At 42.0% G+C, this 12,848-nt stretch overlaps 1 protein-coding gene across 1 annotated transcript; it reads left to right on the top strand.

Annotated features, from left to right (window-relative positions):
- Positions 1-4,675: 4,675 nt before the first annotated feature.
- Positions 4,676-12,231, top strand: eva1a (eva-1 homolog A (C. elegans)). Its single transcript, XM_035628633.2, has 4 exons — positions 4,676-5,271; positions 9,701-9,889; positions 10,403-10,759; positions 11,122-12,231. The coding sequence occupies exons 2-4, from the start codon at positions 9,793-9,795 to the stop codon at positions 11,232-11,234; spliced, it is 567 nt and encodes a 188-aa protein (XP_035484526.2). The 5' UTR covers positions 4,676-5,271; positions 9,701-9,792; the 3' UTR covers positions 11,235-12,231.
- The last annotated feature ends 617 nt before the right edge of the window (positions 12,232-12,848 follow it).

Below are 12,848 nucleotides of genomic sequence, written 5' to 3'. Positions count from 1 at the left end.
GAACATAAAGGAGGGAACTGCAGACGGACTTCAGCTTTAGACTTGATATGCTGATCAGTGTCACCTCACATTGTAAAAGCATCTTCATCGTGTCATTTCTTTCAAAACCATTTAACTCCTTGTCAGTACAAAGTAATCGAATCATTGATAAAAGCTGCCTACAGGGACAAGGTGTGAATGGTTAATGTTGTGCAGTTCATTAAATGTTTGACAAAAACATTATGATCTAGTGATACCTATTTAGTTGACTGTGTCATTCAACCAGACCCAACTTGAAAAAAGAAATCTTGATTTAAGTTGAATTTGGAGGATTTTATTTTATTTCCCACTGATTTCTGTTGATGTCCGGCCACAGAGTCACTGCAGTTCAGTGTGGAGTTGTCAGTCCGCACCAATAGGCCTCATTAGGTTCTTCTTCATCCTCCACTGACTCTGGGTCCACAGGAGCAACAGTCATTATGTAACCACACACACACACTGTGAGGACAGCAACACACAGTCAGCTTATCGCAGCAGAGTGCTACAGTGGTGCTACGGATTCAGTGCAGTGGGGATGCAGTGATGAAAACCGATGGTAACTAGCTCTTTTAGTTATGAATCATAATCTTCAATGATGCTCTGCTAATCACAGACGTACAATACATTTGTTATTAATTTCAGGTCCACCAAATTGAAAAAGATAAACAAGTTATGTTGTCACTTAGCAACATGCTTGACCGCCAGAAGTGGATGTGTGCGGGTAGATTTTCTTGAAATAAGAGATTGTGTTTGTAGGTTGTATTTTGTCAAGTAAGTGGAAAGATAATTCAAAGTAAAACAGGAACTAAGAAGGTCAAAATCCAATCAACTGAAATGCAAATACAAAAATAAGTCCAAGGAATATCAAAAGGTCTGCAAAGTCATTGAAAGTCCTTTCGATAGACCTTAACTGGAGCCATTGTTATTATAATAGCAGTTGTTGGCTTTAATACTGAAATGACTGCTGAGTTAAAGCGTCACTCAGGAGACTGTAGGTTTTCTCCTTGAGACGATATTGGCGTTCAGAAAAAAAATAGACTACTATCATAATATGATGATGTAACAGATTTGTTTATCTTTGTACCCACCAGACATACCATTTCAGATACAGCTTGTGTTTCTCTTGTAATGCTTCATATATGTATGGAAAAACGTTGTCCTATAGGTTGTCTTTTTTCCATATACTGTAAAAAAAAATTAAGTAAGTGTAGAGAAATACAGAGATATCAGGCAAGGGGAGAGAGAGAGCAATAGAATGAAATAAATTATAAAAGAAAAATGCAGTGAAAAAGAAGAAGAGAGTGATATGGAGGGAGAAGGATAAAAACAGAAACGGAGAGAGTAAACACATCTGGAGAGAGAGAGAGAGAGAGAGAGAGACGTGCAGGGAGGATGAGTTTGAGAGGCCCTGAGTTCTTCTTGACTCAGTCATGGGAATGATTTGATTATCACCACATGAACAGCTGTCTTATGTAACACACACACACACACACACACACACACACACACAGACTGAGAGGTCTATGTTCTGAGCCCACTCTGATTAAAGGTAGCCTGTAGCAACAGAGAGACGAGAGAGTAAAAGACAGTCCACATCAGAGAAAACCTGCAGACGAGGTCAGACGAGGCTCCCCCTCTGTTACACCGACGTGGCCAATCACAAAATTAAAAGACAATGCAAATGCTCCGACAACTTACGCTGAGGACCAAAGGCAGTAATGACCAAGGTCTCATCTGTGGAGTGACAGCCTCTGAGCTGTGGAGCTGCATTGTTGTTCAAACATTAAAACTAAATTGAACAATGTTGCACTTGGTGACATGATCCTCGGTTGCCTTGCGTTCTTTCATGAACATGGGCGCTGTAGTTTATTTTTAATCAGTCCCCTGTGCACACACTGTCTCCAGCCGATGGCGTGTATTAATCGGCAGCTGAAAATACTCCCAACAAATGCAACAAATCTCTGCTGATGCTTGAGTTTCAGGCAACAAATCTCTGCTGATGCTTGAGTTCCAGGAGGCTGTTTGAATACAAAACTGCTGTTTTAGAAGATTATGAAGCCACTTGTTGAAAAATAAAATTCCATATGTTGTAGCAGTTCTAGAGCGTCCCGAACCCAAGCGAATACCTGACAGAGAGAACTGGGCTGCCCTTTGTAGCTCAGTTTGAATATTGTGAATGCTCTTTTGTAACTGCGTCCATCCATTAGAGGCTGACCCAGTTTTATTTTGCTGCCACGCTGACCTGAAGGTTCATCCCTGGGCCATGAATAATGAAGTGGGATACCAGTGGAACAAAGAGTGTGCAGGTCCAGTGTTCCCACACAGCATCTGAGTCTCGCTGCTTCTGTCCCTTGCTATTCCAGAGATGACTGACAACACTTCCTCACAGAACACACTGTACAAAGTTTAGACTGTTAATATTTTATCACACTGAGCAGGAGGTGCAGAAAGGGATGCATTATGGATGGTAAGGTGTGTATGTTGTGTATTCTTTATGTCGAGCAAGGTTTGGCAATGTTTGTTTTTTTTAATAATTTGATGAGGTGATAAAGGTGGGATGATGTCGATGATGTTTCTTGTTTTTATTGTCTTTACCTTCATCTATACTTTCTTCTCAAGTCATTCTCTCACAGGTATGAGACCGCTTGATTTGTGACTACTTCTAAACACACTTCAACCTATCAAACAGGTAATTCAAACTTTGATTTTGGTGTCACCTGGATTATTACACAGCTGTTTGGTCCAATATTTCATTGGGTAATGTATGAAACATGTAACGGGTCCAGAATAAACCGGCAGGTAAAGGTCTTTCTTGTGCTAGAAAAATAGAATCCTGTATTCATTGGTTTCATTAGAAAAGTCATTACAACAAAGAGTCCATCCTTTTATCCTTTTTTGCAGTTGATTTAACGTCGGGTTGTTTCACTTTGGCAAAAATCCAAAACCACATCAGCTCAATGTACAGTCATGTACTGTACAGAGCTGTTAAGAATAATTCTTATGTGTTTCCATGGGCAGTCTGTTTAATGTTAAATAATGGTATCTATCTGTCATATCTTGATAATTTCGGTTGGGGTTTGTCTATTTTCTGTGTGTTTGTATTATTAAAACTGTGTCAATTGTTATTGTTCCATGATAGATGGATGGATGTACATCAGTGTCTTGTGATGAGTAGTATAAGTGTGTGTTTTTGATTTCTCATCGGGTGGAATAAGCGTCTGCGATAATGAGGCTAATGTGGATCTTGATAAACAAAACAATATTTAGGGGAAGTAATCAGCTGCATCTAGTTTTCAGATATATTTGTTGACGCAAAATTTTAAAAGTCTTCTTGAACTTTTCCCAACTTGAAATTCAACTTCTTCAGCAAACATTCAGCAGCCAGACAGTGAAAATAATGAACACAAGCTGTTCACAAGTTGGGGAGAAAGATGAGGAGAAAGATGAGGGGAGGACAGAAAAAGGAGAAGGAGAGAAGAAGTGAGAAGATGATGATGAGTATTTTCCAGATGACCCTCTCACCATGTCGAAGCTTTTCTGCCTTTCTTTCATGCCCGGGGCATAATAAAGACAAGAACGGCCATGAAGGAATCACTGTAATGTCTTTTAATGTTCTCTGTCTTCTTTTTAATGTGCAGTCCATCATTTAGAGAGGAGACCTAAAAAAAAAAAAAAAAAGATTACAGGTTGTGCAGACTAAAGCACATCCAGGATCACAATTCTTTTGAGTACTATTAAATGGTGTGTAAGCAGTTTATTACCAACAACTCGAAATAAGCTCAACGGAAACTTGTTTAGTTGTTGATTCAGTGTTTTAGAATTGAATTAGAATGAAAATAAGGGGTGGAATGGGTCCGCTGTCAGTACACACGCAGAGGGTCGTGGGAGGGCTTTGCTGGCCCTTTGCCCATTGCATAACGTCAGCACAACCATAACCTGCCTATAACGCAGGTCGGCCGATCAAATTTTCATAAAGGTTACCTGACGTAAAAGTTATTTTTAGAAATTTGTTGATTTAGCACTGAAACGTCATTATCCCATCAAAGTCCGCCAAGCACTTACACACGCAGGCTCCCCACAACATGAACCATAATAGAGACAAAAGCAGGTGTACTGTATAATCATGTGCCTGTGTGCGTGGACGTGCATCGAGAAGGTGAATTCCCAAACAGCTAAATGAAATCCTCGTTCTCATGAACATTCATTGGCCTTTTTTGTGACGTCTGTCTATTCATACAACAACGTTTGTATTCTACACATTTCAGATTTTTTTTATGCGTTCTTGCAAAACTTTCAGTTTGTGTCTTGTTGTTTTTATTCCAGTGTGTTGGCACTATTTGTTGTGTGGCGAAGCGATTTAAGATATTTTAACATGTGAAATATAGTTGAAACATTTGCAACATCATATGTAAAATAATTGTATATGAAATTCTATATGCTTCGCAGTCACTGGGTCCGTGCCTCCTCCTTCATTTCTCTCTCCTCCCTCCACTGAATATTCCTCTTGGAAGACAGAGAGAGAGACCAGGAAGACAGAGGCAGAGAAACTGTGTGTGTGTGTGTGTGTGTGTGTGTGTGTGTGTATGTGTGTGTGTGTGTGTGTGTGTGTGTGTGTGTGTGTGTGTGTGTGTGTGTGTGTGTGTGTGTGTGTGTGTGTGTGTGTGTGTGTGTGTGTGTGTGTGTGTGTGTGTGTGTGTGTGTGTGTGTGTGTGTGTGTGTGTGTGTGTAACGGAGAGAGAGAGAGAGAGAGAGAGAGAAAGGAGAGCTGATGTTTGGCTGAGATAGAGGAGAGAGATTTAGTCGCCCTGTCGCGGTTGCTCATGTCACATCGTCCCCTTTAGGACCTGGCCTCTGCCTCTCTGTCTGGAAAATAACCCGGAACAGCTAAAATGGAATATCTGAAAACTCCACTCTGGAAAACACTCGGAGCAACATCATCCCTCCTGCTGCTACTGCTGCCTCAAAGAGGGGAAGCCAACTGCAGGGGAGAAAAGAAAGAATGACAGAAGATTTCAGCTTGTATAAGAAAGTGAAGAAGAGACGGAGGCTTGTCCGCACTGATTTATCTAACAACCGGGGGAGGACACAGAAGATTTCTACATATAATTATATTTGAATTGAGTAGAGAGCAGAGGGGGTAGAGGAGAACAGAGCGGAGAAGAGAGGAGGAGGAAGAAGAGTTGAGGCGAGGAGAGGAGGAGGAAGATGAGAAGTGTAAACACACTCCAGATGGGATCTAGTTATTAATGAAATGTGAGTATAAACATTTGCATGCGGTAAGAATTGCACATGATATGCTTGTTGTTATTTCTATTGATGCTGTTGATGATGTGCAGTACAGTAGGTTGTCTCCCTCCCTACCTCCACATCGTGCCCTTTTCTCCCCCTCAACTATTTTTACTTTCTCTTGCTCCAATTCTCTCCCTGTCCCCTTTCTTCTTCTAACATGTGCTCATGTCTTTATTCTCCTTCTTTTTCTCTGCTCCCTCTGCAGGTTATGTCAGTTATTAAAAGTGCAGCAGAGGAAAGAAAGGCAAGTGTCACATTGCATTAGTATCACACACACACACACACACACACAGACAGAAGGAGAAACATGCTTATAGTGTGATGAGCACATACGGAATTGTGCTTGTGCATCTCCTGTGTGTGTGTGTGTGTGTGTGTGTGTGTGTGTGTGTGCGTTTGCAGACATACACTGTGACTGCAGTGCTAAACAGTAACACACAGAGAGACACAAAGAGCTTTTGTGCCACATGATAATATGACCAGACTGCACAAGCACAGGGGGAAGTGAGAGGAAGATCGGTGTCTATGAATAAAGACGGAGGAAGAAAAAGAGCAACTTGCACTCAAACTGTTGCCACGTTGCATCTTGACTTTAGGTCATTTAGGATTGTGCCACACAGGGTGGTGTGCAACCAAAGAGCTGCCTGCATGCTTTGCCATTATTCTATACATTTTTTTTTTTTTACTCTGTCTAAATTGTCCATGAGGCAATAAACTTGATCTTCTCTGTGTAATTTAAATAGTATTCAGACATGTCCAGACACATGCTTACCTGCTTTCTTGCTGAGAGTCAGATGAGAAGATTGACACCACTCAAGTGTGTATGATAAATGCAACAGTCCAGCCTACAGCTCATTAGCTCGGCTTACCATAAAGACTGGTAACAGAAAGAGAACAGCGAGCCTCGGCTGTGTACCGAAAGCCACAAACGTATCCACCCTCCAAAAACCTTTGAAGACTAAGATCTTTGTTATTAGCTTGTGGGATGTCGGAGAAGGATCCGCTCATGTCATTAGTGCAAACAGCTCCTGTTGTCTTGGCTGTTGGACTCGAGCGCTTGTCTGTAATGAGCTGGCTACAGTCCAGCTGTCTCGTACTAATGTCATTACATAACTGTGACGTTCGGCTGCCTGACAGTAAATCATGGCAGACACAAATGTGTCATGAGTACAGAGGTGCATGAGATGCAGGTGCATCATGACACAACAGGTTTAAAAGCTGTTAATATTCGTCAAATTGCTAAATCCAGACAATGCTGTTCATATACTGAGCCGTAAATCATTTATGATGGCATGATCACATGGTTTTAGCATTTTTAAAAAAAAGAAAAAAAGACAAATGATCAGATCTGAAAGATAAAGAGAGGCAGTGGGCGGGAGAGTGGGAGAGGGAAGGGCGTCCGCGTCCCGCAGCATTTACACACAACATCACAAAGTGGCCCTGACGGTCAGTGAATGTAGAAGTGCCCGGAGGTCGGGCTACGCTTGACTGTGTCACGTTGCACCGCAAAGTCGTGCGAGTTGTTTGCCGTGTTTTTTCCCTGGTTTTGATACATTGCTTATGACTGTTTCTGTAACATAATTACAGGCCCGGGCCGTGTTCTTCATGCTGATTCATGTGTCGGCATGAGACATTTGAAACATGACAAGATAAAATGCAGAATTGTTCTTCGGTGTGAATTAACGGGTCACGAGCGCTGCCCCTACGTTTCAGTGTTTTTACAGCTGAAAGCCTCCTCAAAAATTAGGCCAGTCCACTTTGATGTTCTGTGAGAGCATCATCCATTTTTCATCTGTTGAAGTTCAAACTGCCATGTCGTCTTCACTGCTTCGGCGTGAGACCACAACATGCAGGCTTTGGCATCTTCATACTTCTGCTCTGCTTCAGCTGTGAAACCCTGAAGACTCAACTTGATATCTTTTTTTTTAAGGACGGTGTTTCACACCTACAGTGGTTTGTCATTAAGTTTTGTCTGTCTCATTAATAAAAGGTTTAATGGGGGAAAAGCTCATGAACAATCAGCCAGAACACGTTCACATGAGATGCATTTAAAGTTGTCAGCTGGGGAAATAATGAAATTAAAACAGTTCTACAAAACCCCCTGTAGCCCTCCTGTCTGTACCCACAGAACAGGATTAACATATTCAAGCTTCACTCACGTCTACAAAGCCTTATTTTATTTGTAGGAAGAATTTTTCTTTCGTTAATCGGGAGGAAAACATTATGAAATGTTTGTGAACAATGTCAGTAATGTCCGTCTTGCCGAAAGGCTTCACAAATTTCCTGTGTAATTAGAAAGTCACGCTTCACACAGAGTCAAGGAAAGTGTCACTCATGGTGTATGTGCAGATATTGCTACGTTCAAGTGTTAGAATTTTAAAGAGAATAAAAATAACTTCTCATCAGGAATCCAGAGTTGATGAACATAATAAGAACCCAACACTCTTGCTTTACCTTACAGCGTTAAACAACACTGTAACTGCAACAAGTAATGGTTGTTAATCAGTACTATCCACTGCAAGAGAGCTTTTATTTGCTGGACGAGCTGACAGGTTTATTTCTGGAGCCATGTAAGCTGAAGTCAGTCAAACCACATCATGCACCAGGCGAGAGATACATGTCTGAGAACGTCTCAGTCAAAACATAACGATATCAATCTGGACTCTAAGACACACGCGCACACACACACAGACACACACACACACACACACACACAGACACACACACACACGCACACACACAGAAAGGGTATAATTCTGATTATGTATGGGGGAGTTCCAGTACAAGTAACTGTCTGCATGTGGATCTACGTGTCTAGACAATGCAATTTTGAAGAATTTGTGTCTCCACTCTACATTTCATATGGGAGCTGTAAATGAGGCTCAGGCAATAAATACTATGCTATGTGTCTCTGGTTGATGCCGTGCATCTGTTTGAGCCAAAACATTCTTTTGGAGCCCACCGGGGACATTTGCACTTCCACTTAAAAGGTAAGTAGTTAAAAGCAGCAGAACAAAACACTAAAGCCTGTAAACAACAAAGTTGCTATCTCCCAATGTGTGTGTGTGTGTGTGTGTGTGTGTGTGCGTGTGTGTGTGTGTGTGTGTGAGAACAAAGTGGAAGTTGGCTGATGGCTATTTGTTGCCACCTAGTGGTTTGAGTCAGAACATTTCTAAATAAATCCCTGTGATGAGCTTTACTTAGACTCGATTCAGTCATTTCTACTCAAAGGATTCATTTAGATATGTCCTGTTGTCAGCAAATGATACTCGAATTAACAGACGACAATTAAAAATGACTTGTAAATTCACGGTGGTGCAGTGGTTAGTGCTGTTGCCTCACAGTAAGAAGGTTCTTTGGTTCGCATCCAGATCCAGACCAATCAACCACCTTGGGCCTTTCTGTGCGGAGTTTTCATGGCCCCCACCGTGTCTGCATGTGTTTTCTCCGGTTACTCTGGCTCCCACAGTCCAAAGACATTCAGATTGGCGTTAGGTTAATTGGAGACTCCAAATTGACCATAGTGAATGTGCGTGTGAATGGTATTTTGTCTCTGTATATTGGCCCTGTGATAACCTGGCGACCTGTCCGGGGTTTCCCTGTGGTCAGGGATGGAAATGAAATCTATACTTGGCTACAATATCAACATGACTACTGGTGGATCTCACTTGTGCTTGTAGGAGTGGACAACTGATGGAGGAGGAAGGACTCTTCTTTTTCTGTGTCTGCCTGTTTTAGTAGGCCTACTTAGAATAGATGTACAAGAAGTATATATGGTGTCACCCATACCTGTAGACTCAGAGCACATGGGTGATAAATCTAAATATGACATCAGCATCCCACAGGACAGAAACAACAAGTGTGTATCACAGGAGGAGACTGGGTTTGAGGCTGCACATTTTTCAAAGTTCTGTTACATATGCAAGTTGTTGTATCCACGAAGCTGCCAGAAAGTCTTGCAAAAGCCTCGCCTCTCCTGTCCGACATCTATCATTACCTTAATCCTGTCTCCTTTTTCTGTTTTTCCTCTGTTCTTTGTGAGGGGTATATCAAAGCTACGTTTTTTTAAAATCTTGTTTTGTCCCCTGGTTTTTCGTTTCCATCCATTTCCAGACATCCTCCTCAAGCTGATCTTTGTAAGCTAGTATGATTTTCCTTTACATAATGCTGTAAAGGAAAACTTTACAGCAGCAGACTTTATCACTCCTCGAGGGTGAACGATGTGTCCTACCTTCAATTAGAATATTGGCATTTGACTGAGCTCAGGTTAAGACTGTTAGACTTGCTTGTAAAAGGGGAAAATGAAGAGCGATATATAATTTGATGGGTCGAAGCCTTTTCCCTTTTACCCTCCTCATATCCTTTTCATTCTTTCTATCCTGCTCACCTCCAGCCCTCCAACCTACAGTCTGGGGGAGCCATGAGGAATGAACCACACTGACCTCTGCAGGAGAACACAAGAAGAAGCTTGAACCACAGTAAAGCATGAGCGCTACAACAACAGGAGAGATGGAGGTGACGGTGGGCTCCCAGGAGATGGCCTTGCTCAGCAACTTACTGGCAGCGTACACCTTCATTGCAGGTAGGGCCAATCAGAATAACTGATGTATGACTGTGTGTGATCAGACCGTAAAACTCCTGTAAATGGACACATTTGGTGTCCTGAACGACAACTTTGTGAGCAACGTCACCGAAACATCTTCCAACTACTCTCACAGCCCAAAAACCATTGTAGGATTTGCAGAGATCCGTGTGAGATCCGTTTGAAATTTGAAGCAGAGAAAAGTTTTCACCAATTGTCACCACCAATTTGCAAAGGCAAGATTAAGACCAAACATCAGACAGTTTACTTTGAAGAAACAGGAACAATTCGAATGGAGACAAGCGAACATGTCTATGTCAACGACAGGTGAGCAAGGAACAGGTAGCAGACACTGAAAGTAAGAGAGAACACAAGTGGGTAAGAAGGATGTGAAACAGCAGGACATGGAAAGATCAGGGAAAGAGAATGGAGAATGGAGCAGCAATTCATATGTTCACTGTAAGCTTGAAATGTTTCTTAAATTCACCCTCTCTCTCTCTCTCTCTGTCGCAGACCAACCCGAGCAGGCAGCACTGGTGTTTCTGGGCGGTGTGTGTGTTGGCCTCCTTGTCACACTCTGCGCCATCGTCTTCCAGATACACTGTCGAGCAGACTGCAACTATGGAAAGAACAGCAACCCTCACCATCGCCACAGGCACAGGCATCATCACCGTCACCACCACAGCTGCCCCCGCCATCAGCCTGCTGTCAGTAATCCAGACAGCACTGCTGTGGTCGCGGCTGCAGGGGCCGGGCCGGCTGGGGACAGCGAGTCAGAGGACTGGGACGACGCGTCCAACCTGTCGGCACGGCGACGCAGACGCTTTGAGAGAGCTCTGCTGCACGCCAGCATGTTCACATCAGCTGAGGGTACACACACACACACCATTTCCAGTTTTATATATGTATGGAAATGAATCTAAACATTAACAAATAGGAATCATGACATATTTATCACAAATCAAAACTCAAGATCAAGTCTTTTAAAATGTCAGAAAATATTTGCACAAACTTGTTTCACCAAATTTACCAATCGGACTCAAAGATGCCAAAATATGCAAACAACATCTACATCTACATTAACTGTGTCTGTTCTGTTTGTCAGACACATTGGATTATGTTTCTGCGTACTGTAGTCATCTTGACCTGTGAAATTTTAATGGTAATGTGAATGGACAGTGAGTGGATGTGTACTTTAACCCCCCTCTCTCTCTCTCTCTCTGTATCACCAGAGTTGGACCGAGCCCAGCGGCTTGAGGAGCGGGAAAGGATTCTCCGAGAGATCTGGATGAACGGACAACCGGACATCAGTACAGTCACTCAAAGCCTCAACAGATATTACTGACACATGCTCAGTCAGGCAGATAGTCAGAAGGACATGAAGCTGCACAGGCGCACTGATGGACAAGAGGTGAAATAATAGTCTAACAAATAAAATGAGAACAATAACTGGATGAATTGAACATTATCCATCGGTTTGGGAGCGCTGTCTGCACTCCAAACTATTCCTGACAGCACTGCCTGGAGCAGTCCTCTCTACGGTGTGAACAACACGGAAAACACATGATATGATATAACCTATCAGTCCTACCACACAGGATTTCACTGAGGTGGTTGGAGGAACGTCCTTGTGGCCTGAATATCCATCAAGGGACCGACAGAGCGTGGATTCTCAGGAATGCTGTCATCATTTGTTCAGATATTATACAAAGAATGAAATGGCTTAGACTGAAACTGGGAGACTTACAAAAATGTGACGTGTAACTACTGTCATAATGTTACTGCTAGTGAAAACTGTACAGACATTTTTTTTTTTTAATCAGGTGCTTTTCAGAATCGTGGAGCAAGTACAGAGGCGACGAGAGGCATCATGGAGGCTGCTGCGTTTGATGTGTGTGCGGATTCAAATATTCATGATTCTGTGTTGTTGCACTTTTCTCAGCTCACTCATTGTTTGTAAAAAAAATTCTATAATTGTGAGCTGAGTAGTGGAAACTCTTTGTAAGATTAAATAGGAGGGAAGAAAAACTTTAGTTCCATGCCAAGTTGGAGATTTCGCATATATGGTGCTTTTACTGCTGCAACTTTTCATATAGATAAGTAAATAAACTAATGAATGCTCACTCACAAGAGAGGTTATGGAGGTCGATTCAAAAAACAATTAGACCAAGGATTACCATCCTATCAGCTGTAGGCTTTGTTGCACATTCGGACAGCAGGTCATCATGGTTGAGAGCATCATGCTGCCTTACTTTATTTGGTTACTGTGGTAATGGGCTGAAAAAATTTCAAAACTATATCCCAGGATTATTTTGAATATTGTTTTCTGTACATATTATGTATTAAAGCCCTTTATTAAAATCAAAGTGTGGCTCATATTTCTTCCCCAACTTTTTGAGTGTTGTTGGGGGTTGTTGTACATGTTGGGTTATGGGCTGCGGTAAATCACAAACTGTATGTCCAGAGAATTTTGTGGCTGATAGACATGCAGCATTAAAATACACTTATAATAATCTAACTAAGGTAAGCCAAGAAATAAAATGTATCTGTTGTCCAGGTCAGTGGTTATTTTAGAGGTGGAGGAATTATCCATGGTGGACAGGGAAGTGGTTCGAACCAGCACTAGGTGTCCAGTTTGCAGTCTATTTTTTCAATTATACATTTACAGCATATCTGATAATATGTAGCCTATATTAGTGATAACTTCTGAGCCACAGTGACCCACGCTGCCTAGGGTTGAACAATGCTGACAAACTGAATCACAGAGACTATATGCACAAGGGCTAATTGAAAAAATATAACAACAAATCCAAAGAAAACCCAAAAGTATTTCAGAAGGATTCAACAGTTCACAGGGCAGAAGTATGAAACTTGGAACCACAAACCTTCGCTCGTGAATACAATGAGGAATCTAGGCAACAGGAATCATACTAGTGACCCACAGGTAACACTGGAAAGA

Source organism: Scophthalmus maximus, chromosome 4, assembly GCF_022379125.1.
Source record: "Scophthalmus maximus strain ysfricsl-2021 chromosome 4, ASM2237912v1, whole genome shotgun sequence".
Taxonomy (NCBI): domain Eukaryota; kingdom Metazoa; phylum Chordata; class Actinopteri; order Pleuronectiformes; family Scophthalmidae; genus Scophthalmus; species Scophthalmus maximus.
Note: the sequence above shows the minus strand (reverse complement) of the source record. Positions and strands in the feature narration are given on the sequence as shown.

Bases quoted from the DNA above. Each gene is read 5' to 3' on its own strand.
- eva1a (XM_035628633.2), top strand. From the start codon at position 9,793: ATGAGCGCTACAACAACAGGAGAGATGGAGGTGACGGTGGGCTCCCAG. The intron at 9,890-10,402 runs GTAGGGCCAATC...TCTCTGTCGCAG, and splicing joins AGCGTACACCTTCATTGCAG to ACCAACCCGAGCAGGCAGCA. The intron at 10,760-11,121 runs GTACACACACAC...CTGTATCACCAG, and splicing joins CATGTTCACATCAGCTGAGG to AGTTGGACCGAGCCCAGCGG.